General features: G+C 52.8%; 1 protein-coding gene across 1 annotated transcript in view; it reads right to left on the bottom strand.

Moving 5' to 3' along the window:
• Positions 1 to 18,937: 18,937 nt before the first annotated feature.
• LOC138522078 (streptococcal hemagglutinin-like) overlaps positions 18,938 to 24,087 on the bottom strand; it is a 97,071-nt gene continuing 91,921 nt past the window's right edge. The window contains exon 4 of the mRNA XM_069635316.1: positions 18,938 to 22,225. Coding sequence (XP_069491417.1) covers positions 22,145 to 22,225 — 81 coding nt within the window. The 3' untranslated portion in view covers positions 18,938 to 22,144. The remainder of the gene's footprint in view (positions 22,226 to 24,087) is intronic.

Genomic DNA, 24,087 nt, shown 5'->3' with positions numbered 1-24,087 from the left:
TTGCTAGGAGACTTTCTATGAGGTGGGAGTCTGCAGGTGGGGGGCGGGCGGGAGTCTGCAGGTGTGGGGCAGACGGAATCTTTCTAAGAGTCATGCTATGAGGTGGGAGTCTGCAGGCAGGGGCGGGCAAAATCTTGCTAGGAAACATTCTAAGAGGTGGGAGTCTGTAGGCGGGGGGCGGGCTGAATCTTGCTAGGAGTCATTCTATGAGGTGGAAGTCTGCAGGCCGGGGAGTGGGGCGGGCGGAATCTTGCTAGGAGTCATTCTATGAGGTGGGAGTCTGCAGGCCGAAGAGGGGGGCGGGCGGAATCTTGCTAGGAGACATTCTATGAGGTGGGAGTCTGCAGGTGGGGGGCAGGCAGAATTTTGCTAGGAGTCATGCTATGAGGTGGGAGTCTGCATGTGGGGGCAGGCGAAATCTTGCTAGGAGTCATTCTATGAGGTGGGACTCTGCAGGCGGGGGGCAGAATCTTGCTAGGAGTAATGCTATAATGCTATAAGGTGGGAATCTGCAGGTGGGGGGCAGGCGGAATTTTGCTAGGAGTCAAGCTATGAGGTGGGAGTCTGCAGGTGGGTGGCGGGCGGGCGTCTGCAGGTGGGGGGCAGGCGGAATCTTGCTAGGAGTCATGCTATGAGGTGGGAGTCTGCAGGTGGGGGCGGGCGGGCGTCTGCAGGTGGGGGGCGGGCGGAATCTTGCTAGGAGTCATGCTATGAGGTGGGAGTCTGCAGGTGGGGGGCGGGTGGGCGTCTGCAGGTGGGGGGCGGGCGGAATCTTGCTAGGAGTCATGCTATGAGGTGGGAGTCTGCAGGTGGGAGCGGGTGGAATCTTTGAGTCATGCTATGAGGTGGTAGTCTGCAGGTGGGGGCGGGCGGGAGTCTGGAATCTTGCTAGGAGTCATTGTATGAGGTGGGAGTCTGCAGGTGGGGGGCGGGCGGGAGTCTGGAATCTTGCTAGAAGTCATTGTATGAGGTGGGAGTCTACATGTGGGGGGCGGGTGGGAGTTTGCAGGTGGGGGGCAGGCGGGATCTGCAGGTGGGGGGCAGGCAGAGTCTTGCTAGGAGTCATGCTATGAGGTGGGAGTCTCCAGGTGGGGGGCGGGCGGAATCTTGCTAGGAGTCATGCTATGAGGCAGGAGTCTGCAGGTGGGGGGCGGGCGGAATCTTGCTTGGAGTCATTCTATGAGGTGGGAGTCTGCAGGTGGGGGGCGGGCGGAATCTTGCTTGGAGTCATTCTATGAGGTGGGAGTCTGCAGGTTGGGGCGGGCGGGAGTCTGCAGGTGGGAGCGGGTGGGAGTGTGCAGGTGGGGGGCGGGTGGGATCTTGCTAGGAGTCATTCTATGAGGTGTGAGTCTGCAGGTGGGGGGCGGGTGGGATCTTGCTAGGAGTCATTCTATGAGGTGTGAGTGCAGGTGGGGGGCGGGTGGGATCTTGCTAGGAGTCATTCTATGAGGTGGGAGTCTGCAGGTGGGGGGCGGTCGGGAGTCTGGAATCTTGCTAGGAGTCATTCTATGAGGTGGGAGTCTGCAGGTGGGGGGCGGGTGGGAGTCTGCAGGTGGGGGGCGGTCGGGAGTCTGGAATCTTACTAGGAGTCATGCTATGAGGTGGTAGTCTGCAGGTGGGGGGCGGTCGGGAGTCTGGAATCTTGCTAGGAGTCATGCTATGAGGTGGTAGTCTGCAGGTGGGGGGCGGTCGGGAGTCTGGAATCTTGCTAGGAGTCATGCTATGAGGTGGGAGTCTGGAGGTGGGGGCGGGTGGAATCTTGCTAGGACTCATGCTATGAGGTGGGAGTCTGCAGGTGGGGGGCGGGTGGGAGTCTGGAATCTTACTAGGAGTCATGCTATGAGGTGGTAGTCTGCAGGTGGGGGGCGGTCGGGAGTCTGGAATCTTGCTAGGAGTCATGCTATGAGGTGGTAGTCTGCAGGTGGGGGGCGGTCGGGAGTCTGGAATCTTGCTAGGAGTCATGCTATGAGGTGGGAGTCTGGAGGTGGGGGCGGGTGGAATCTTGCTAGGAGACATTCTATGAGGTGGGAGTCTGCAGGCGGGGGGCGGGTGGGAGTCTGCAGGTGGGGGGCTGCGGAATGTTGCTAGGAGTAATTCTATGAAGTGGGAGTCTGCAGGCGGGGGGCAGAATTTTGCTAGGAGTAATGCTATGAGGTGGGAGTCTGCAGGTGGGGGGCGGGCAGTAGTCTGCAGGTGGGGGTGGACAGAATCTTGCTAGGAGTCATTCTATGAGGTGGGAGTCTGCAGGCGGGGGGCTAGCGGGAGTCTGCAGGTGGGGGTGGACAGAATCTTGCTAGGAGTCATTCTATGAGGTGGGAGTCTGCAGGCGGGGGGCTAGCGGGAGTCTGCAGGTGGGGATGGACAGAATCTTGCTAGGAGTCATTCTATGAGGTGGGAGTCTGCAGGCGGGGGGCTAGCGGGAGTCTGCAGGTGGGGGTGGACAGAATCTTGCTAGGAGTCATTCTATGAGGTGGGAGTCTGCAGGCGGGGGGCTGGCGGGAGTCTGCAGGTGGGGGTGGACAGAATCTTGCTAGTAGTCATTCTATGAGGTGGGAGTCTGCAGGTGGGGGGCGGGAGGAATCTTGCTAGGAGTCATTCTATGAGGTGGGAGTCTGCAGGTGGGGGGCAGGAGGAATCTTGCTAGGAGACATTCTATGAGGTGGGAGTCTGCAGGCGGGGGGCGGGCAGGAGTCTGCAGGCGGGGGTGGACAGGATCTTGCTAGGAGTCATTCTATGAGGTGGGAGTCTGCAGGCGGGGGGCGGGCGGGAGTCTGCAGGTGGGGGTGGACAGAATCTTGCTAGGAGTCATTCTATGAGGTGGGAGTCTGCAGGTGGGGGGCAGGCGGAATCTTGCTAGGAGTCATTCTATGAGGTGGGAGTTTGCAGGAAGGGGGCGGGCGGAATCTTGCTAGGAGTCATTCTATGAGGTGGGAGTCTGCAGGAGGGGGCGGGCGGAATCTTGCTAGGCGTCATTCTATGAGGTGGGAGTCTGCAGGTGGGAGTCAATCTATGAGGTGGGAGTCTGCGGGTGGGGGCGGGCAGAATCTTGCTAGGCGTCATTCTATGAGGTGGGAGTCTGCAGGTGGGGGTCGGGTAGAATCTTGCTAGGAGTCATGCTATGAGGCGGGAGTCTGCAGGCGGGGGTGGGCATAATCTTGCTAGTAGTCATTCTATGAGGTGGGAGTCTGCAGGTGGGGGGCGGGAGGAATCTTGCTAGGAGACATTCTATGAGGCGGGAGTATGCAGGTGGGGGGCGGGCGAGAGTCTGCAGGTGGGGGTGGACAGAATCTTGCTTGGAGTCATGCTATGAGGTCGGAGTCTGCAGGCGGGGGGCCGGTGGGAGTTTGCAGGCGGGGGCGGGCGGAATATTGCTAGGAGTCATGCTATGAGGTGGGAGTCTGCAGGCGGGGACGGGCGGGAGTCTGCAGGTGGGGGGCAGGCAGAGTCTTGCTAGGAGTCATTCTATGAGGTGGGAGTCTGCAGGCGGGGGGGCGGGCGGAATCTTGCTAGCAGTCATGCTATGAGGTGGGAGTATGCAGGTGGGGGGCGGGCAGAATTTTGCTAGGAGTCATTCTATGAGGTGGGAGTCTGCAGGCGTAGGGGGGGCGGGCGGAATCTTGCTAGGAGTCATGGTATGAGGTGGGAGTCTGCAGGTGGGGGGCGGGTGGGAGTCTGCAGGCGGGGGGGCGGGCGGAATCTTGCTAACAGTCATGCTATGAGGTGGGAGTCTGCAGGTGGGGGGCGGGCAGAATCTTGCTAGGAGTCATTCTATGAGGTTGAAGTCTGCAGGCGGGGGGCAGGCGGAATATTTCTAGGAGTCATGCTATGAGGTGGGAGTCTGCAGGTGGGGGGCAGGCGGAATCTTGCTAGGAGTGATGCTATGAGGCGGGAGTCTGCAGGTGGGGGGCAGGCGGAATTTTGCTAGGAGTCATGCTATGAGGTGGGATTCTGCAGGTGGGGGGCAGGCGGAATATTGCTAGGAGTCATGCTATGAGGTGGGAGTCTGCAGGCGGGGGGCGGAATCTTGCTAGGAGTGATGCTATGAGGCGGGAGTCTGCAGGTGGGGGGCGGGTGGAAGATTGCTAGGAGTCATGCTATTAGGTGGGAGTCTGCAGGCGGGGGGCGGAATCTTGCTAGGAGTCATGCTATGAGGTGGGAGTCTGCAGGCGGGGGGCGGAATCTTGCTAGAAGACATTCTATGAGGAGGGAGTCTGCAGGTGGGGGCGGGCGGGAGTCTTCAGGTGGGGGTGGACAGAATCTTGCTAGGAGTCATTCTATGAGGTGGGAGTCTGCAGGTGGGGGTGGGCAGAATCTTGCTAGGAGACATTCTATGAGGTGGGAGTCTGCAGGTGGGGGTGGGCAGAATCTTGCTAGGAGACATTCTATGAGTTGGGAGTCTGCAGGTGGGGGTGGGCATAGTCTGCAGGAGGGGGTGGACAGAATCTTGCTAGGAGACATTCTATGAGGTGGGAGTCTGCAGGTGGGGGGCAGGCGGGATCTGCAGGTGGGGGGCAGGCAGAGTCTTGTTAGGAGTCATTCTATGAGGTGGGAGTCTGCAGGTGGGGGCGGGCGGAATCTTGCTAAGAGTAATGCTATGAGGCGGGAGTCTGCAGGTGGGGGTGGACAGAATCTTGCTAGGAGTCATTCTATGAGGTGGGAGTCTGCAGATGGGGGGCTGCGGAATGTTGCTAGGAGTAATTCTATGAGGTGGGAGTCTGCAGGTGGGGGGCGGGCGGGAGTCTGCAGGTGGGGGGCTGCGGAATGTTGCTAGGAGTAATTCTATGAGGTGGGAGTCTGCAGGTGGGGGCGGGTGGGAGTCTGCAGGCGGGGGGCAGAATCTTGCTAGGAGTAATGCTATGAGGTGGGAATCTGGAGGTGGTGGGCGGGCGTGAGTCTGCAGGCGGGGGGCGGGTGGAATCTTGCTAGAAGACATTCTATGAGGAGGGAGTCTGCAGGTGGGGGTGGGCGGGAGTCTTCAGGTGGGGGTGGACAGAATCTTGCTAGGAGTCATTCTATGAGGTGGGAGTCTGCAGGTGGGGGTGGACAGAATCTTGCTAGGAGTCATTCTATGAGGTGGGAGTCTGCAGGTGGGGGGCGGGAGGAATCTTGCTAGGAGTCATTCTATGAGGTGGGAGTCTGCAGGCGGGGGGCGGGCGGGAGTCTGCAGGTGGACAGAATCTTGCTAGGAGCCATTCTATGAGGTGGGAGTCTGCAGGTGGGAGGCGGGAGGAATTTTGCTAGGAGTCATGCTATGAGGTGGGAGTCTGCAGGTGGGGGGCAGGCGGAATCTTACTAGGAGTCATGCTATGAGGTGGGAGTCTACAGGCGGGGGGCGGGCAGGAGTTTGCCGGTGGGGGTGGGCAAAATCTTGCTAGGAGACATTCTATGAGGAGGGAGTCTGCAGGTGGGGGCGGGTGTGAGTCTGCAGGCGGGGGGCAGAATCTTGCTAGGAGTAATGCTATGAGGTGGGAATCTGCAGGTGGGGGCGGGCGTGAGTCTGCAGGTGGGGGGCGGGTGGAATCTTGCTAGGAGACATTCTATGAGGAGGGAGTCTGCAGGTGGGGGGCGGGCGGGAGTCTGCAGGTGGGGGTGGACAGAATCTTGCTAGGAGTCATTCTATGAGGTGGGAGTCTGCAGGCGGGGGGCGGGCGGGAGTCTGCAGGTGGGGATGGAGAGAATCTTGCTAGGAGTCATTCTATGAGGTGGGAGTCTGCAGGTGGGGGGCGGGAGGAATCTTGCTAGGAGACATTCTATGAGGTGGGAGTCTGCAGGCGGGGGGCGGCGGGAGTCTGCAGGCGGGCGTGGACAGAATCTTGCTAGGAGTCATTCTATGAGGTGGGAGTCTGCAGGCGGGGGGCGGGCGGGAGTCTGCAGGAGGGGGTGGACAGAATCTTGCTAGGAGTCATTCTATGAGGTGGGAGTCTGTAGGTGGGGGGCAGGCGGAATCTTGCTAGGAGTCATGCTATGAGGTGGGAGTCTGCAGGCGGGGGGGCGGGCGAAATCTTGCTAGGAGTCATGCTATGAGGTGGGAGTCTGCAGGTGGGGGCGGGCATAGTCTGCAGGAGGGGGTGGGCAGAATCTTGCTAGGAGACATTCTATGAGGTGGGAGTCTGCAGGTGGGGGCGGGCATAGTCTGCAGGAGGGGGTGGACAGAATCTTGCTAGGAGACTTTCTATGAGGTGGGAGTCTGCAGGTGGGGGGCGGGCGGGAGTCTGCAGGTGTGGGGCAGACGGAATCTTTCTAGGAGTCATGCTATGAGGTGGGAGTCTGCAGGCAGGGGCGGGCAAAATCTTGCTAGGAAACATTCTAAGAGGTGGGAGTCTGTAGGCGGGGGGCGGGCTGAATCTTGCTAGGAGTCATTCTATGAGGTGGGAGTCTGCAGGCCGGGGAGTGGGGCGGGCGGAATCTTGCTAGGAGTCATTCTATGAGGTGGGAGTCTGCAGGCCGGGGAGGGGGGCGGGCGGAATCTTGCTAGGAGACATTCTATGAGGTGGGAGTCTGCAGGTGGGGGGCAGGCAGAATTTTGCTAGGAGTCATGCTATGAGGTGGGAGTCTGCAGGTGGGGGCAGGCGAAATCTTGCTAGGAGTCATTCTATGAGGTGGGAGTCTGCAGGCGGGGGGCAGAATCTTGCTAGGAGTAATGCTATAATGCTATAAGGTGGGAATCTGCAGGTGGGGGGCAGGCGGAATTTTGCTAGGAGTCAAGCTATGAGGTGGGAGTCTGCAGGTGGGTGGCGGGCGGGCGTCTGCAGGTGGGGGGCAGGCGGAATCTTGCTAGGAGTCATGCTATGAGGTGGGAGTCTGCAGGTGGGGGCGGGCGGGCGTCTGCAGGTGGGGGGCGGGCGGAATCTTGCTAGGAGTCATGCTATGAGGTGGGAGTCTGCAGGTGGGGGGCGGGCGGGCGTCTGCAGGTGGGGGGCGGGCGGAATCTTGCTAGGAGTCATGCTATGAGGTGGGAGTCTGCAGGTGGGAGCGGGTGGAATCTTTGAGTCATGCTATGAGGTGGTAGTCTGCAGGTGGGGGCGGGCGGGAGTCTGGGATCTTGCTAGGAGTCATTGTATGAGGTGGGAGTCTGCAGGTGGGGGGCGGACGGGAGTCTGGAATCTTGCTAGAAGTCATTGTATGAGGTGGGAGTCTACAGGTGGGGGGCGGGTGGGAGTTTGCAGGTGGGGGGCAGGCGGGATCTGCAGGTGGGGGCAGGCAGAGTCTTTCTAGGAGTCATGCTATGAGGCAGGAGTCTGCAGGTGGGGGGCGGGCGGAATCTTGCTTGGAGTCATTCTATGAGGTGGGAGTCTGCAGGTGGGGGGCAGGCGGAATCTTGCTAGGAGTCATGCTATGAGGTGGGAGTCTGCAGGTGGGGGGGCGGGCGGGCGTCTGCAAGTGGGGGGCAGGCGGAATCTTGCTAGGAGTCATGCTATGAGGTGGGAGTCTGCAGGTTGGGGCGGGCGGGAGTCTGCAGGTGGGAGCGGGTGGGAGTGTGCAGGTGGGGGGCGGGTGGGATCTTGCTAGGAGTCATTCTATGAGGTGTGAGTCTGCAGGTGGGGGGCGGGTGGGATCTTGCTAGGAGTCATTCTATGAGGTGTGAGTGCAGGTGGGGGGCGGGTGGAATCTTGCTAGGAGTCATTCTATGAGGTGGGAGTCTGCAGGTGGGGGGCGGGTGGGAGTCTGCAGGTGGGGGGCGGTCGGGAGTCTGGAATCTTACTAGGAGTCATGCTATGAGGTGGTAGTCTGCAGGTGGGGGGCGGTCGGGAGTCTGGAATCTTGCTAGGAGTCATGCTATGAGGTGGTAGTCTGCAGGTGGGGGGCGGTCGGGAGTCTGGAATCTTGCTAGGAGTCATGCTATGAGGTGTGAGTCTGGAGGTGGGGGCGGGTGGAATCTTGCTAGGACTCATGCTATGAGGTGGGAGTCTGCAGGTGGGGGGCGGGTGGGAGTCTGGAATCTTACTAGAAGTCATGCTATGAGGTGGTAGTCTGCAGGTGGGGGGCGGTCGGGAGTCTGGAATCTTGCTAGGAGTCATGCTATGAGGTGGTAGTCTGCAGGTGGGGGGCGGTCGGGAGTCTGGAATCTTGCTAGGAGTCATGCTATGAGGTGGGAGTCTGGAGGTGGGGGCGGGTGGAATCTTGCTAGGAGACATTCTATGAGGTGGGAGTCTGCAGGCGGGGGGCGGGTGGGAGTCTGCAGGTGGGGGGCTGCGGAATGTTGCTAGGAGTAATTCTATGAAGTGGGAGTCTGCAGGCGGGGGCAGAATCTTGCTAGGAGTAATGCTATGAGGTGGGAGTCTGCAGGTGGGGGGCGGGCGGTAGTCTGCAGGTGGGGGTGGACAGAATGTTGCTAGGAGTCATTCTATGAGGTGGGAGTCTGCAGGCGGGGGGCTAGCGGGAGTCTGCAGGTGGGGGTGGACAGAATCTTGCTAGGAGTCATTCTATGAGGTGGGAGTCTGCAGGCGGGGGGCTAGCGGGAGTCTGCAGGTGGGGGTGGACAGAATCTTGCTAGGAGTCATTCTATGAGGTGGGAGTCTGCAGGTGGGGGCGGGCGGGAGTCTGCATGTGGGGGGAGGGAGTAATCTTGCTAGGAGACATTCTATGAGGTGGGAGTCTGCAGGTGGGGGGAAGGAGGAATCTTGCTAGGAGGCATGCTATGAGCTGGGAGTCTGCAGGTGGGAGCGGGTGGGAGTGTGCAGGTGGGGGGCTGGTGGGAGTGTGCAGGTGGGGGCGGGTGGAATCTTGCTAGGAGTCATGCTATGAGCTGGGTGTCTGCAGGTGGGAGTCATTCTATGAGGTGGGAGTCATTCTATGAGCTGGGAGTCTGCAGGTGGGAGTCATTCTATGAGCTGGGAGTCGGCAGGTGGGGGGCGGGTGGGAGTCTGTAGGTGGGGAGCATCCTGTATCTTGCTAGGAGTCATTCTATGAGGCGGGAGTCTGCAGGTGGGAGTCATTCTATGAGCTGGGAGTCTGCAGGTGGGGGGCGGGCGGTCTCCATTCGAGTGGAGTGTGTTATATTTTAATGATGCATTTCCCATTTGGTGGGAAAAGAAATGGATGTGGGCGGGAAGGGCCTCGGGCGCATCTGGTGGGGAGGGTGGCGCTGCTTGGGTTCCCTGCACCACCCTAAAGGTTGCCACCAAGACCGGCTTGGCGTGTTGGGGAGCACCAGGGCGGAAGGGACCCATCGCATCCCATCACATGTCTGCCACGGCCACCAGACCGACCGTGCCCCAGCCCCACCGGCCTCCGGGCACGGGGGATTTCCCTGTGCGCCAGTCCGCCTCTGCGGGTGTCCTGTATGCTTCCGCGGGGCCCCCTCCTTCCCCACCCGCCCTTGAACATCTGCTGCTTGCCTGGCTGGCCCCCTCCCCCACCCCCGGGGCCAAAGCTCTGGAAGTTGCACCTGTGCTCTTCAAACACTGGCATTCATCACAAGAGACGTCCCTGGGGGCGGGAGGGGGGGCACACGCTGGCATTCCTCGGAAGAGACGTCCCTGCAGGAGGGAAGCGCCCGAAAAAGAGACACTGTAACTCGGAGGGGCATTCTTGTGTCTTCCTGACTGTTCTTCAGGGTTGCCAGAGGCATCACGCGGCAGGTCACGTGGCATGTCTGTGTGTGGGTGGCTCCCATGCAGAGTGCTCGCCTCTGAGTCGTGGCAACGCTGCACTTCGCAAGTTCAAATCCTGGGGGGGGGGGCACTCCTCCTCCTGGAGCTCAATACATCGAGTGCAATTAAGTTATGAGGACAGTTGTTTACAGAGCTTAGAAGAGAGAGGAATCTGGCATGAAGCGCCTTATTAAATGATCATATTTCGAGGCTCTTGGACGGTCTTCCTCTAGTTATATGTTCAAGAAAAAGGGATGATATGGTTACAAGTAAAACCGAAACCCCCCCAGAAATTCGCCAGTTATGGTAAGCCAAGCAACCATAACTCGCGCCACCACCGTGCACTGCTAAGTCGAACACCCAGGACATCAAAGATGACATCACAAATGCCATTGATGACATCACACATCTGGACCACTTGTTTTTGTTCGGTAACATGTCTAGGCTAGTTTTTATTTTTACTAACAATGAGAATTAAAAAAATTGAAATGATGTTATATATGCATTAACCTTCTTATATCTTCTTAAAGTACTTTCCATACAATTTGATTTGACCTCATAGTGCACATACATGGGGCAATAAGCAGGCCTCAGACACACAATTCATTTTTGCACATTATAATGAACTCTAATGTTATTGTTACTGGGTGCTTGTCCTTGCAGTGCACGGTGGTGGCGCAATTCTTAGCATAACTGGTGAATTTCTGGGGGTTTTCAGTTTTACTTGTAACCATAGCGGCCCTTTATCAAAGTTTTTTCATTGAATTTCATGGGTTTTTATTAATGCAACTTAAGTGATTTCATGGTTTTTTACCAGAGCGCCCTAATTTGCTACAACTTATAATCATACTCACGCCAAGATAGCAATACTTTTTCCAATTTATAAAGTTTCACCTTAAAACTGTGCCATTCCCCACCTTCTCGTATCATGTTTAACACTTCTATACACTTTTTGAATATTTTGCCACTGTTTTTGTGTTCGCCAATGTTCGTGAATGTCTGACGTCATCGCAGACTTTTCAGACAGTGTCACGTGACCACGCGCCGGCGCGCACGCGCGCAGCATGATTACATGTTCATGAACGCGTCCGTGCTTCGTGAACAGTTCATAACTGCATTTTTCAGCGTATCTAGAAACTTTAAAGCTCAAAATCGACCCTTGCACAGCTCCTACACCTTTCTTACTCATTATCCATTAACAATCTTCTACAAAACAGATACTTGGAAGAATATTAGGAAAATGCTATTTATCTTAAAAATGGCCTCAGCTATTGCAATCCCTCCTCCTCAAGAGGCACCCCCACCACCAGCTGGAGGACCTACACATCAAAAAAAGCGCAGTACTTTCAAAGACAATGAAGAGGAGCAACAAGATGAGGTAGAGGAAGTGCCGACCTCTAGCACCCAGAGAGAATCATGGGTGGGGCAGTTCTTTACCACTGTTGGGAATGTACCAAAGGCTAAAGCTACCAAAGAGAAATGCACTGATCACAGACTACCTGGGCAGTACTCGTACAGGACCACCTCCATGCGCCGTCACAACAAATACAACCACTGCAATGCTCTCAGAAAAGCTGTTCCTTTCTTAGGGAGTAGTAGGCTGTCTTCCTCTACCTCATCTTCCTCAACCAATACTATAACCACACAGCCTACCTCTGTGGGACACAAAATCCCAGCAGTTACCTTGCAAGCAATAAAAGAAGCTGTTCATCCATATCTTTTGAAGACAAGAGTCCTCTGTATATACTGCAACACACCACTCTGCAGCGGGACACAATTTCAAAGTGCTTTTGAGAAACACTGGCCCTACTTTAGATGTAACACACGTGCAGCATCTTCCCCTGTCCACCTGCCCCTCCATATGTGTGGTTGGTGCCCCTTCCCTCATTTCCCTCCCCACCTTACTTTCTAGACTCTCCTGCAAAAAAAAGGCAACTTTAAAAAAGGTTCCTTTAGGAACCACCTTTCACAGTTAAAAAATAGAACTGATAAAATAAGCTCATAGACTCCATCTACTTTACATTTTTCAGTAAAGTACATAGACTCAATAAGATTCTCCAACATTCCCATCAGCATTTTGCTACAAGGCTAATGGAAATAAGGGACAATTGCTTACTGGAGAAAAAGACAATAGCACAGAAACACATTTCTGTCTGAAATTCTTCTCTCTACTATACAATAAACACCATAATCCATTGCCCTTTATAGCTATCCACAGCCTCTGCATTCCCCTTTCTAGCCCATGGCTTATTAGAAAACCCAAATTACACATGCCCACCATCACACAAAACAGTCCTTCTACTCTTTTTACTGTTATGTTTGTAACACTCCCTCATTGACGGCTTTAAACCATTCACATATATATCCACCAATCACTCATAGAAGCTCTACATATAGCCTATCAACATATTAAACTTCCAACCACCACCCACCACTTGACAATGTTCTACACATCTTTTACATCTGCATTTCCTATACTTATAAGAAAACATTGTACACAATGCTCCTATAAATGCACACATGCATTGTCCGGTGACAGAAGTGCATAAATAAAAGGGGCAGTACAGATCGTCAAGTGCTCATGGGAGCCCAGGAGGGAAGTGCCAGGGGATGCCAAGATGGGAGGCACTAGCTAACTGCTGGGGCAGGGGAGTCCCAAGGGTGCGTTACATCTTAACTGTAATGTCCCCTTAACAACATTTTTTCTGTCAATTGAATACATTTTCATAAGTGAAAATGTTTCCTAGTGTTAGATCACTGTATATAAGTTATTAATAATTCCTCTTTTAACATATATGAAATAACTATGAATCTCCTTTAACAAACATATTTTTTCCTATGCATACTTATGTGAGTCGTTATCAGCAGCACATACCCCAATGGGCAAATCAGAGTAGATATTTGTCCTTGTTATATAACTATTTTTTGTACTTACGTTTCGACAATTTCAAAAAAGTAAAACAGGACAGATTTGCAAGAGCATGCTTTCAGGTCCTTGCTGATGCTCCTCACGCAAGTTTGCTGCAATCCCGTCCAGTACTCTGGGCTGCAGCTGTAAGCAGCATTTTCTCCCACATTTCAAGCTACAGCTTCAGCCATGCTGCATGCCCCCTCTCTCTCCCTGTAGTACCCCCGTCAAAGTTCTATTCATCTCCCCCCTTCTTCCCTATGGCCTCTCTTCCTACTACTCACTTTACTCCCTACTCTCTCTCCCTCATCCTTCCTTCCCCATCCCCCTCCTCTCCTCCTCCTTCTCACATGAAATTGTTCTACATACTGTCTTTTCGTTTGATTCATGTGTATTGTTATTGCTTCTACTGTTCCAGGTTTGATGTATTCTTGTTGTTAAACTGTAAAGTGCTTTGGATTAAGGCGCTATATGAATACAATAAATACAAATACAAGAGTATGCATTCGTCCTTGCCAAGGGCCAGGAATATTGTCCATGCACCTAAATTATTTCACTATTTTTTGCGCTTACATTTGGACACTTTGGAAAAATAAAGCATAAAGCAGATTTGCAAGACCGTGCTTTCAGATCCTTGCTGATGCTCCTCGCGCAGGTTTGTTGTTATTCATTGCAGCTCTTCAGGCTGTAGCCACAGACAGAATTTTAGCCACAGGCAGAATTGTTTTTCCCATTGAAACCTTTCCTGATTTTGAAAAACGTCACCGGATAGCCAGTCCCTGGTGGCCACGCCCACTTTATCCCCATTGACAGTCCTTCGTGGTCCTACGTGATCATGGCCAGTAGCCAGATTATCCGAGTCCTCTGCCCATGGCCACAGGCCGTGACTCGGACAATCTGGCCACTACCCAGGGCCACCGGCTATACCTCAGTTACCAAACGTATAACACTATTTTGTGTACATACATTATGACACTTTTCAAAAAATAAAACACTGACACATTTGCAAAACCCATGCTTTCAGGTCCTTGCCAATGCTCCTTGGACTTTCCTGCAAATCCATCCATGTTATCTATTTTGAAAACTGTAAAAATGTACTTGCATATAATAGTCACATAACTTTGCTCCCAGTGGAGAAAATCCATTCAGACTTTGTAAAATAAATGTAAGGTTGGGTCTATAATCTTTCTAAAATCATTTGTGCACATTTGTCAAACGGCAACAAAGTTATTAACCATCCAAAAATGTGAAACCCCCCCTCTAATTTTGTCCCGTCTTCACAAAATCCCACCAGACCTAAAACATTGACATCTGGGTCTTAAAATCTTTTTGCAAACATTTGTGCAGATTCGTGAAACAGACCCAATTTTATAAGCCTTTCAAATATTTTGGTTCCCCCCATCTAATTTTGTTCCCTCATGGCAAAACAGCACCATACTTTGTAGAACCATTCAAGGTTACGACGAGAATGATATGAAAACATCTCATGCAGTTTCATTGAGTGGCGCCAAGGGTATACACCATCCAAAACTGCTTTTCACCAACCCTGTAATGCCATAATATGTATGGATGCCCCGAACAACTAATATGTGCGCAAACATCATAGGGCTGTCCCCGAACTGTTGGCGGACTTCGAACATGAATCCTCCCGTTTTATTGGCCCTTTATGGCAATATCCCATCCCATCCTCATCACCCATCACCTCCCCGGACATTGATTAATTAGTTTTACAAGTATAATGTCTTTTTTAATATGTTTTTACTGCTGTGTTCGCAGACTACTGGTGCCAATTGCGAATGCAACATACCAGGCTTTTCCAAAAATATGATGCACTTCACACCTTTCACCATCCAATCAGCAGGCGCATCTGATGTCTCCGGACATCACGTCACCCTGTGGGCCAATCAGATGCCTGTCTACGGACCGAACAGGTGAGTCTGCGGACCGTACACAGATATCACACATATTTTTGTACCTACTTTTTGGCTGTTTAAAAAAACGACTGGACGTATTTACACCAAATTTACAAAAGCACACTTTCGGGACCAAGCTGCCGCTCCTGGCACACATTTGGCAAAAACCAGTTCAGCGCTTTGGGCTGTAGACGTGGGCAAACTTTTTTTTCCATTGCGTCTATGGGAAACAACACACATTTTGGGACCCCACTATAACTTTGCCCCTCCAGCATGAAACCTCACCACCCTTCACAGAATCAATCTGATGGGGCCATATACTTTTTTTTGCAAGGCTTCGTAAGGATTCGTCCATGGGGTCGAAGTTATAAGCCGTCCAAAAATCGCTCTCCCTATGGGTTTAGCAATTTAACCATAACTAAAGGCCCCTGTAATATATCCATATCCATATACTGTGCACACGTCAATGTATTAATCCAACTCCCTTCATTCATTCATTCATTCATTCATCCGTTATGAACCCATCGATCTATAAGTCTAGCTCCCTTTATCTGTTGCCTGATAGAACGCAGGATCTCTATCACCCGGTATCTAAAGCAAAGGGCAGATGAAGAAAAGGGCAACTCCTGTTTAGTCAGGTCAGCCTCGACCATGTCACAGGTAAGACATCAGCATGTACATCATACCCCACTCCACCTTCCCATCCCCACATTCACCCAGATACACAAACACCCATTCTGCACCCCGTTCCCAAGCAACTCATGCCCACAGAAACTCACCCAACTCATCCTCAGCCATGCTCCACCTCCAAAATGCACACGCACCTCGTTCTCATCAATGCTCATGAATGCACACTCTGTAAGAGACACTACTGGTCAGAAGACCCAAGAGTGAAAGATAAAGGAAATGTTTGATGATGTTTGGAAAATTACATGAAAATAACCATTGCAACAAGGAGTGTCTTCATAAAATCCTAGTGCAATAGCACAAATGCAAACCACTAGAATTGATAAAACGATAAAAAATCTTAGTACATTCGGAGTAAGAAATTAAACAATAAACAACACTGAAGGTAGCACCTGAGCAACAACACATATAAGTCTCCACACCTTAGTACACACAGGAACTCATCGTCAATAAGTGTTCCATAAGCAGACAAGAAACGTGCTGGAGCAAATCTCACCAATTAGAACACCTCATCACACCGTGAACCCTCCTGTTAGTGACCCGACACTCATCACCACAGATAAAGCAAACCACTACGCAACGACCATCATGGAAGCATCCAACAAGAGAAAAGCAGTCTCCCAAGTCCTCAAGCACGGCGCCATCCCATTGCCAGACCCTAGAACACCCCAATCCTCTGCAAATGCAACACCATCACTAATTCTTTGCAGTTCACATAGGCAGCTCCCAACACACTGCAAGCATCCCACCCACGCCAGGCTACAACATAGCAAGATGGATCAAGTTCAGGATAATTACTCCAGAAGAACTGAGCAACACTCCTGCAGCCCTCAAACACACCAGCTACCAAGGTGACATCCAGCACACCTCCATTGTGAAGGTCATCACAGGCCAGGCGCTCGAAGCACTTCTTGACATCATTAATGCGTACCTCAAACAAGGGAGTGTCCAAGATGCATTAAAGATGGGAGAGATCCTCCCCTGGCTGAAGAAACCTACACACGGCCCTAATGACCTGGCCAACTATCACCATATCATGCACCTCACCTTCCTCTGCAAAAGGAATGAGAAACCCATCCCCATCCGGTTGGCTAAAAGGATCACTCAGCACAATCTTGCAAAGGACTACCAATGTGTCTTCTGACCACGATGCAGCAAGGCAATCACAAACATCTAGGAAACCAACAACCCTATACGCATCCTGGCCAAAGAGAACTCCAGTTTATACATCCTTCTTGACCTTTCTGCCGCCTTCGATACCATTGACCATGAAGCGCTCCTCATCCTCTTCATCATGCACATCAGCTTCGATGGAACACTCATGGAGTGGTCCATCTCCTACGTCTCCAACAGGGAGCAAGTAATCAGAGTGGATCCCAGCACCACCCAGTGACCTGCAGAGTTTTACAGGGATCCACCCTGTCCCCTGTTATGTTCACCCTCTACATCGAACCTCTGGGATTTTATGAACCTTGACATCAAAATAATCTGTTATACAGATCATAAGCAGCTTCATCAAAAGGTCAATGGCATCAATGACATTCATCAACCCAAGGCACTAGGCACGGTTAGGATAGCTCAGTGGCAACAAGCTCATCTTGGAGGCAAGACGATGCAGAGCAACACAGGTTCGAATCCCAGGTCAGCACTTAGAAACCTCTTTGGTATTAAGCATGTTATAAAAATCAGTTATAATAATTATAATAATAGTATAAGCACTGTCTGTCGCTCATCCAAGCCTGAATTGCAACTACTTACCTGCAGCTAAACCCTAGGAAATCCACCAAGCATTCCCAAGTCCAGAACTGGCCGACTGGTCTCAATCGTGACGATTCATGCCTCAACGTCAGTCTGTGCAGCATCTCACCTTTCATTCAAAACACACATTGCCATCACTCCCCTGAGTTTCAGTCTGAGCCTGAGCCCTGGTCCTCCCCACCTTGGATGGGAATAAGGAGCCTTATATGCCCACTGGCCTCTCGTGTTGTATCACGCCTCATCAAAGGTCTCAGAAAACTCAACCACATCACCCGCAGCATCAAGGAGTTGCACTGGATACCCCTTCAAGCATGCATCATGTTCAAGGTTGCCTACATCCCCTACAAAGCAGTCACAAGCAAAAGTCCACTCTACCCGCTGGAAACTCACCATCTCCTGAGGCCAGTGCAGCACCAGGAGCCACACCGTTGCTGGGCTGGAAAGAAAGGCTTGCACCATGGAACAAAAGGAGACTTGCCTTTTCCTGCTATGGAACTGTGTCTGCAACAAGTAACCAATGCAGATCAGACTTGCCCCCTCCATCCTACACTTCAGGAAGGGCCTGAATACCCCACCCTTTAAAGAACATCTCACCAATTGCTGATCGCTCCACTCATTCCTAGTTCCCCCCTCTACAATAGTCCCATCCTCACCTGCTCCCCCTATACTCCCCAGCTCCTCTGCTACTCCCACACCCTTGCCTCTAACCCGTTGGGCACATTCCCTATGTACAACACTCCATTGGTTGCTTGCTATGGTTGTGCCATATTTACATAGTTGTATATATTCATCCATGCACCCATCCACCTATCCACCCATCCATTTATGCACCCATCCATCCATCCATCCATCCATGCACCCATCCATCCATCCATGCACCCATCAATCCATCCATCCATCCATGCACCCACCCACCCATCCATCCATGCACCCACCCATCCATCCATCCATCCATCCATCCATCCATCCATGCACCCATCCACCTATCCATCCATCCATCCATCCATCCATCCATCCATCCATCCATCCATCCATCCATCCATCCATCCATGCACCCATCCACCTATCCACCCATCCATCTACGCATCCATCCATCCATGCACCCATCCACCTATCCACCCATCCATCTACGCACCCATCCATCCATCCATCCATGCACCCATCCATCCATGCACCCATCCACCTATCCACCCATCCATCTATGCCCCCATCCATCCATGCACCCATCCATCCATCCATCCATCCATCCATCCATCCATCCATCCATCCATCCATCCATCCACCCATCCATCTATGCACCCATCCATCCATGCACCCACCCATACATCCATCCATGCACCCACCCACCCACCCATCCATCCATCCATGCACCCATCCATCCATCCATCCATCCATCCATCCATCCATGCACCCATCCACCTATCCACCCATCCATCTACGCACCCATCCATCCATCCATGCACCCATCCATCCATCCATGCACCCATCCATGCACCCATCCACCTATCCATCTACGCACCCATCCATCCATGCACCCATCCATCCATCCATGCACCCACCCATCCACCCATCCATCTATGCACCCATCCATCCATGCACCCATCCATTCATCCATGTACCCATCCATCCATGCACCCATCCATCCATCCATGCACACATCCATCCATCCATGCACCCACCCACCCATCCATGCACCCATCCATCCACCCACACGCCCGCCCATTCCTGTTTTGTACTCTTGCAGACACTGAGGGGGGGGGGCTTTTCTCACTCTACCTGCTAAGATTAGCGGAGCTCTGCTCTGGGCTCTATTAATGATGCCTGTGGACAAGGGCGCACTTCTTCACATCTCAAGGAGCCCAATTCATGGTCATGATTTTATTTTTTCCCCGAGTGGCACTTGGTTCTATGTGAATTTCGCAAATAGATTCAATTTCTATTCATTGTTTTGATATTGTATGAAGTATTAATTACTTTGAAAGATCAGATATCTGGAACTGAGCGATAATTCTTTCATCAATAATAAAAAAATAAACATTGATTGATTGAAGGAAATAAATCAACGAACACGAGACACATTCATCGAAAAAATAGACTTCATTTTGTCAGAACGTTTTGTAGAAAAATAGGCTTCATATATCATTTTGAATAAATAAAATCTGTCTAATAAATACGGTGCCAGCCGATTCCAGCAGGACACCAGAGTTGACCTGGGGCCACATGTCCATGGTGGTCAGGATCCAGAGGCTGGCGGGAGTCTGCTCCGGGACTTCTGTGGGCTTTGGAGTCTTTGCTCGTGTATTGGGGCGATGTTGAGGCTTGCACTGTCTGCCAGAGGCGGGCAGGAGTCTGCTCCGGGACTTCTGTGGGCTTTGGAGTCTTTGCTCGTGTATTGGGGCAATGTTGAGGCCTGCGCTGTCTGCCAGAAGCTGACAGGAGTCTGCTCCGGGACTTCTGTGGGCTTTGGAGTCTTTTCCCATGTATTGGGGTGATGTTGAGGCCTGCGCTGTCTGCCAGAGGCTGGCAGTAGTCTGCTCCGGGACTGGAGTCTTTGCTCATGTATTGGGGCGATGTTGAGGCCTGTGCTGTCTGCCAGAAGCTGGCAGGAGTCTGTTCCGGGACTTCTGTGGACTTTGGAGTCCTTGCTCATGTATTGGGGCGATGTTGAGGCCTGCACTGTCTGCCAGAGGCTGGCAGGAGTCTGTTCCGGGACTTCTGTGGGCTTTGGAGTCTTTTCTCATGTATTGGGGTGATGTTAAGGCCTGCACTGTCTGCCAGAGGTTGGCAGGAGTCTGTTCCGGGACTTCTGTGGGCTTTGGAGTCTTTGCTCATGTATTGGGGCGATGTTGAGGCCTGTGCTGTCTGCCATAGGCTGGCAGGAGTCTTCTCCGGGACTGGAGTCTTTGCTCATGTATTGGGGCGATGTTGAGGCCTGCGCTGTCTGCCAGAGGCTGGCAGGAGTCTGCTCCGGGATTGAAGTCTTTGCTCATGTGTTGGGGCAATTGTGAGGCCTGCGCTGTCTGCCAGAGGTTGGCAGGAGTCTGTTCCGGGACTTCTGTGGGCTTTGGGGTCTTTGCTCATGTATTGGGACGATGTTGAGGTATGCGCTGTCTGCCAGAGGCTGGCAGGAGTCTGCTCTGGGAATGGAGTCTTTGTTCATGTATTGGGAGGATGTTGAGGCCTGCGCTGTCTGTCAGAGGCTGGCAGGAGTCTGCTCCGGGACTGAAGTCTTTGCTCATGTATTAGGGCAATGTTGAGGCTTGCGCTGTCTGCCAGAGTTTGGCAGGAGTCTGCTCCGGGACTTCTGTGGGCTTTGGAATCTTTTCTCATGTATTGGGGCGATGTTGAGGCCTGTGCTGTCTGCCAGAGGCTGGCAGTAGTCTGCTCCGGGACTGGAGTCTTTGCTCATGTATTGGGGCGATGTTGAGGCCTGCGCTGTCTGCCAGAGGTTGGCAGGAGTCTGTTCCAGGACTTCTGTGGGCTTTGGAGTCTTTGCTCATGTATTGGGGCGATGTTGAGGCCTGCGCTGTCTGCCAGAGGCTGGCAGGATTCTGCTCCGGGACTTCTGTGGGCTTTGGAGTCTTTGCTCATGTATTGGGGAGATGTTGAGGCCTGCACTGTCTGGCAGAGGCTGGCAGGAGTCTGCTCCAGGACTGGAGTCTTTACTCATGTATTGGGATGATGTTGAGGCCTGCGCTGTCTGTCAGAGGCTGGCAGGAGTCTGCTCTGGGACTGAAGTCTTTGCTCATGTATTGGGACAATGTTGAGGCCTGCGCTGTTTGTCAGAGGCTGGCAGGAGTCTGCTCCGGGACTGAAGTCTTTGCTCATGTATTGGGGCGATGTTGAGGCCTGCCCTGTCTGCCAGAGGCTGCAAGGAGTCTGCTCCGGGACTTCTGTGGGCTTTGGAGTCTTTGCTCATGTATTGGGGCGATGTTGAGGCCTGTGCTGTCTGCCAGAGGCTGGCGGGAGTCTGCTCCAGGACTTCTGTGGGCTTTGGAGTCTTTGCTCATGTATTGGGGCGATGTTGAGGCCTCCGCTGTCTGCCAGAGGCTGGCAGGAGACTGTTCTGGGACTTCTGTGGGCTTTGGAGTCTTTGCTCATGTATTGGGGCGATGTTGAGGCCTGCACTGTCTGCCAGAGGCTGGCAGGAGTCTGCTCCGGGACTGGAGTCTTTGCTCATGTATTGGGATGATGTTGAGGCCTGCGCTGTCTGTCAGAGGCTGGCAGGAGTCTGCTCCGGGACTGAAGTCTTTGCTCATGTATTGGGACGATGTTGAGGCCTGTGCTGTCTGTCAGAGGCTGGCAGGAGTCTGCTCCGGGACTGAAGTCTTTGCTCATGTGGCGATGTTGAGGCCTGCGCTGTCTGCCAGAGGCTGGCAGGAGTCTGCTCCGGGACTGGAGTCGTTGCTCATGTATTGGGATGATGTTGAGGCCTGCGCTGTCTGCCAGAGGCTGGCAGGAGTCTGCTCCGGGACTTCTGTGGGCTTTGGAGTCTTTGCTCATGTATTGGGGCGATGTTGAGGCCTGCACTGTCTGCCAGAGGCTGGCAGGAGACTGTTCTGGGACTTCTGTGGGCTTTGGAGTCTTTGCTCATGTATTGGGGCGATGTTGAGGCCTGTACTGTCTGCCAGAGGTTGGCAGGAGTCTGCTCTGGGACTGAAGTCTTTGCTCATGTATTGGGGCGATGTTGAGGCCTGCGCTGTCTGCCAGAGGCTGCAAGGAGTCTGCTCCGGGACTTCTGTGGGCTTTGGAGTCTTTGCTCATGTATTGGGGCGATGTTGAGGCCTGTGCTGTCTGTCCAATGACTGAGATAAGCTTTGCGTTCTGGAGACCTCAGGTCGTGATCCTTGACATTCGTTGGAACCGCTTATAATCTTTTGTTTTTAAATTGACGTGGAAAGTACTTGCTGGTCAAGGTGTGCTGATCCAGATGAGGAGTTGGTCCAGGTGTTTGGTAAATGTTTGACTGATACACGCGTCGGATGACACTCCCGTGGCGGTTGCATGACCAAGCATCCTACCCTCCGAGGTCTCTGAGAGGTGTAGGAGTAATTATAGGCTGTTGGGAACATCAGCCAAGAGGCTAGACCGGACCAGCGCTCATCCAGAAGAACGTATGGATTGGAGCCTGGTCCTCCAGTCTAGACTGGACCAGCGCTCATGCTAAAGAAGACCAGCGCTCATTTACAAGAAAGTGTGGCTTGGAGCCTGGTCTTCCTGGCACATTGTGTAGTTTTGCAGCTGCATTTTGGGTCGTGGAAGCGTTCTGAGGAGCAAACCTCTCCTTAGCTCATTTCATCTAAGGGTAGGTGTGGCACGTGAATGTTGTACGAGGTTGGTGATTTCCTCTTCCTCTTCGCATGCACCTGTTGGAAAGAATAAAAGAAGAAGTGTGGTAAGCAACCACAACATTTCAGCTTCAGAGGCGGCCTAACCTCCTGCTAGGACCCCGGGCTGGCGTCAGGGTTTAGCTGTGCTTGCCTTAGGCATTGGGGGTTTGGGGGTAGGAGTGCTTGTTCCTGCTGGGATTCCATGGCTCTAACCATGGCTCCGATGGTTCATGGGGTGGGGGGTTATACCCAGGAGTCTCTTGGGAGCCCAGGGGACTCACCTGGGCACCGATGGAAGGCTATTCTTATAACCAGGATGCTGCTGGTATCCATGGTAATGACCTGGGCAATGGAGGGGGTGTGCTATAATACCCAATATTCTGCTGGACGTCCAGGGCTCTAATAGGGGCTCCGATGTGGGCAGAGGGTGTTGTTATACCCATTAATCTGCTGGGAGCCCATGAGACCCACCTGGGCACCGTTTGAAGCTTATTGTTATACCCAGGATTCTGCTGGACACCCATGGGACATCCATGGGCACTGATGCAGGAGTACTACTGTACCCAGGATTCTGCTGGGAATCTATTGGACTGACCCGGACCCCGATGGAGGTGTATTGCTGTACCCAGGATTCCGCTGGCAGCCCATTGGTCTGATCTGGTCATCCAGGGTGTGCTTTACTCAGGGCCATATCTGGAGTAAGTCCAATTGACCTGTGCACTGATGGTGTTGTGCTATAATCAGTGTCTGTTATGAGTCTATGGCGTGGAGGAGGATGTGGGGTGGAGTGGGGTAGGCTGAGGAGTGTGTTGTGAATTCAGAAACTGACATGGCTACTGAAGGAGTGGTAGGACTGATCCTGGTATTGAGTGGGGCTGAGCTATACTCGCGGCTCCATGGACTCCATGCAGATTCAATGGGGCTAATGTGGACATCGAGGTGGGGGGAGGGGGAGGAGCTTGATGTTCACACAGAGTTTCCCTCTGAGTCTATGGGGTTTATAAGGACATTGGGAGGCATGCTGTGCGCTCAGAGCTCCATTGTGAGTCTATGGGTTATTTAGACCTTGAGGGGGTTGCTGTACACTCAGAGCTCCATTGTGAGTCTATGGGTTATATAGATATTGAGGGGGTTGCTGTACACTCAGAGCTCCATTGTGAACCTATGGGTTATTTAGACATTGAGGAGGGTTGCTGCACACTCATGGCTCCACTGTGAGTGTATGGGTGTATCTAGACATTGAGGGGTTGGTGCACACTCAGGGCTCCACTGTGGGTCTATGGCGTTATCTAGACATTGAGGGGTTGCTGCACACTCAGGGCTCCATTGTGAGTCTATGGGTTATTTAGAAATTCAGGAGGTTGCTGTACACTCAGAGCTCCATTGTGAGTATAAGGGTTATTTAGATATTGAGGGGGGTTGCTGTACACTCAGAGCTCCATTGTGAACCTATGGGTTATTTAGACATTGAGGGGGGTTGCTGCACACTCATGGCTCCACTGTGAGTGTATGGGTGTATCTAGACATTGAGGGTTGGTGCACACTCAGGGCTCAACTGTGAGTCTATAGAGTCATCTAGACATTGAGGGGTTGCTGCACACTCAGGGCTCCACTGTGAGTCTATGGGTTATTTAGATATTGAGGGTGGTTGCTGCACACTCAGGGCTCCATTGTGAGTCTATGGGTTATTTAGACATTGAGGGGGGTTGCTGTACACTCAGATCTCCATTGCGAGTCTATGGGTTATTTAGACATTGAGGGGGTTGCTGTACACTCAGAGGTCCATTGTGAACCTATGGGTTATTTAGACATTGAGGGGGGTTGCTGCACACTCAGGGCTCCACTGTGAGTTTATGGGTGTGTCTAGACATTGAGGGGGATTGCTGCACACTCAGGGC

Source organism: Ambystoma mexicanum, chromosome 13, assembly GCF_040938575.1.
Source record: "Ambystoma mexicanum isolate Mex_15411 chromosome 13, UKY_AmexF1_1, whole genome shotgun sequence".
NCBI classification, from domain to species: domain Eukaryota; kingdom Metazoa; phylum Chordata; class Amphibia; order Caudata; family Ambystomatidae; genus Ambystoma; species Ambystoma mexicanum.
The sequence above is the reverse complement of the archived record's forward strand: the minus strand, read 5'-3'. Positions and strand labels throughout refer to the sequence as shown.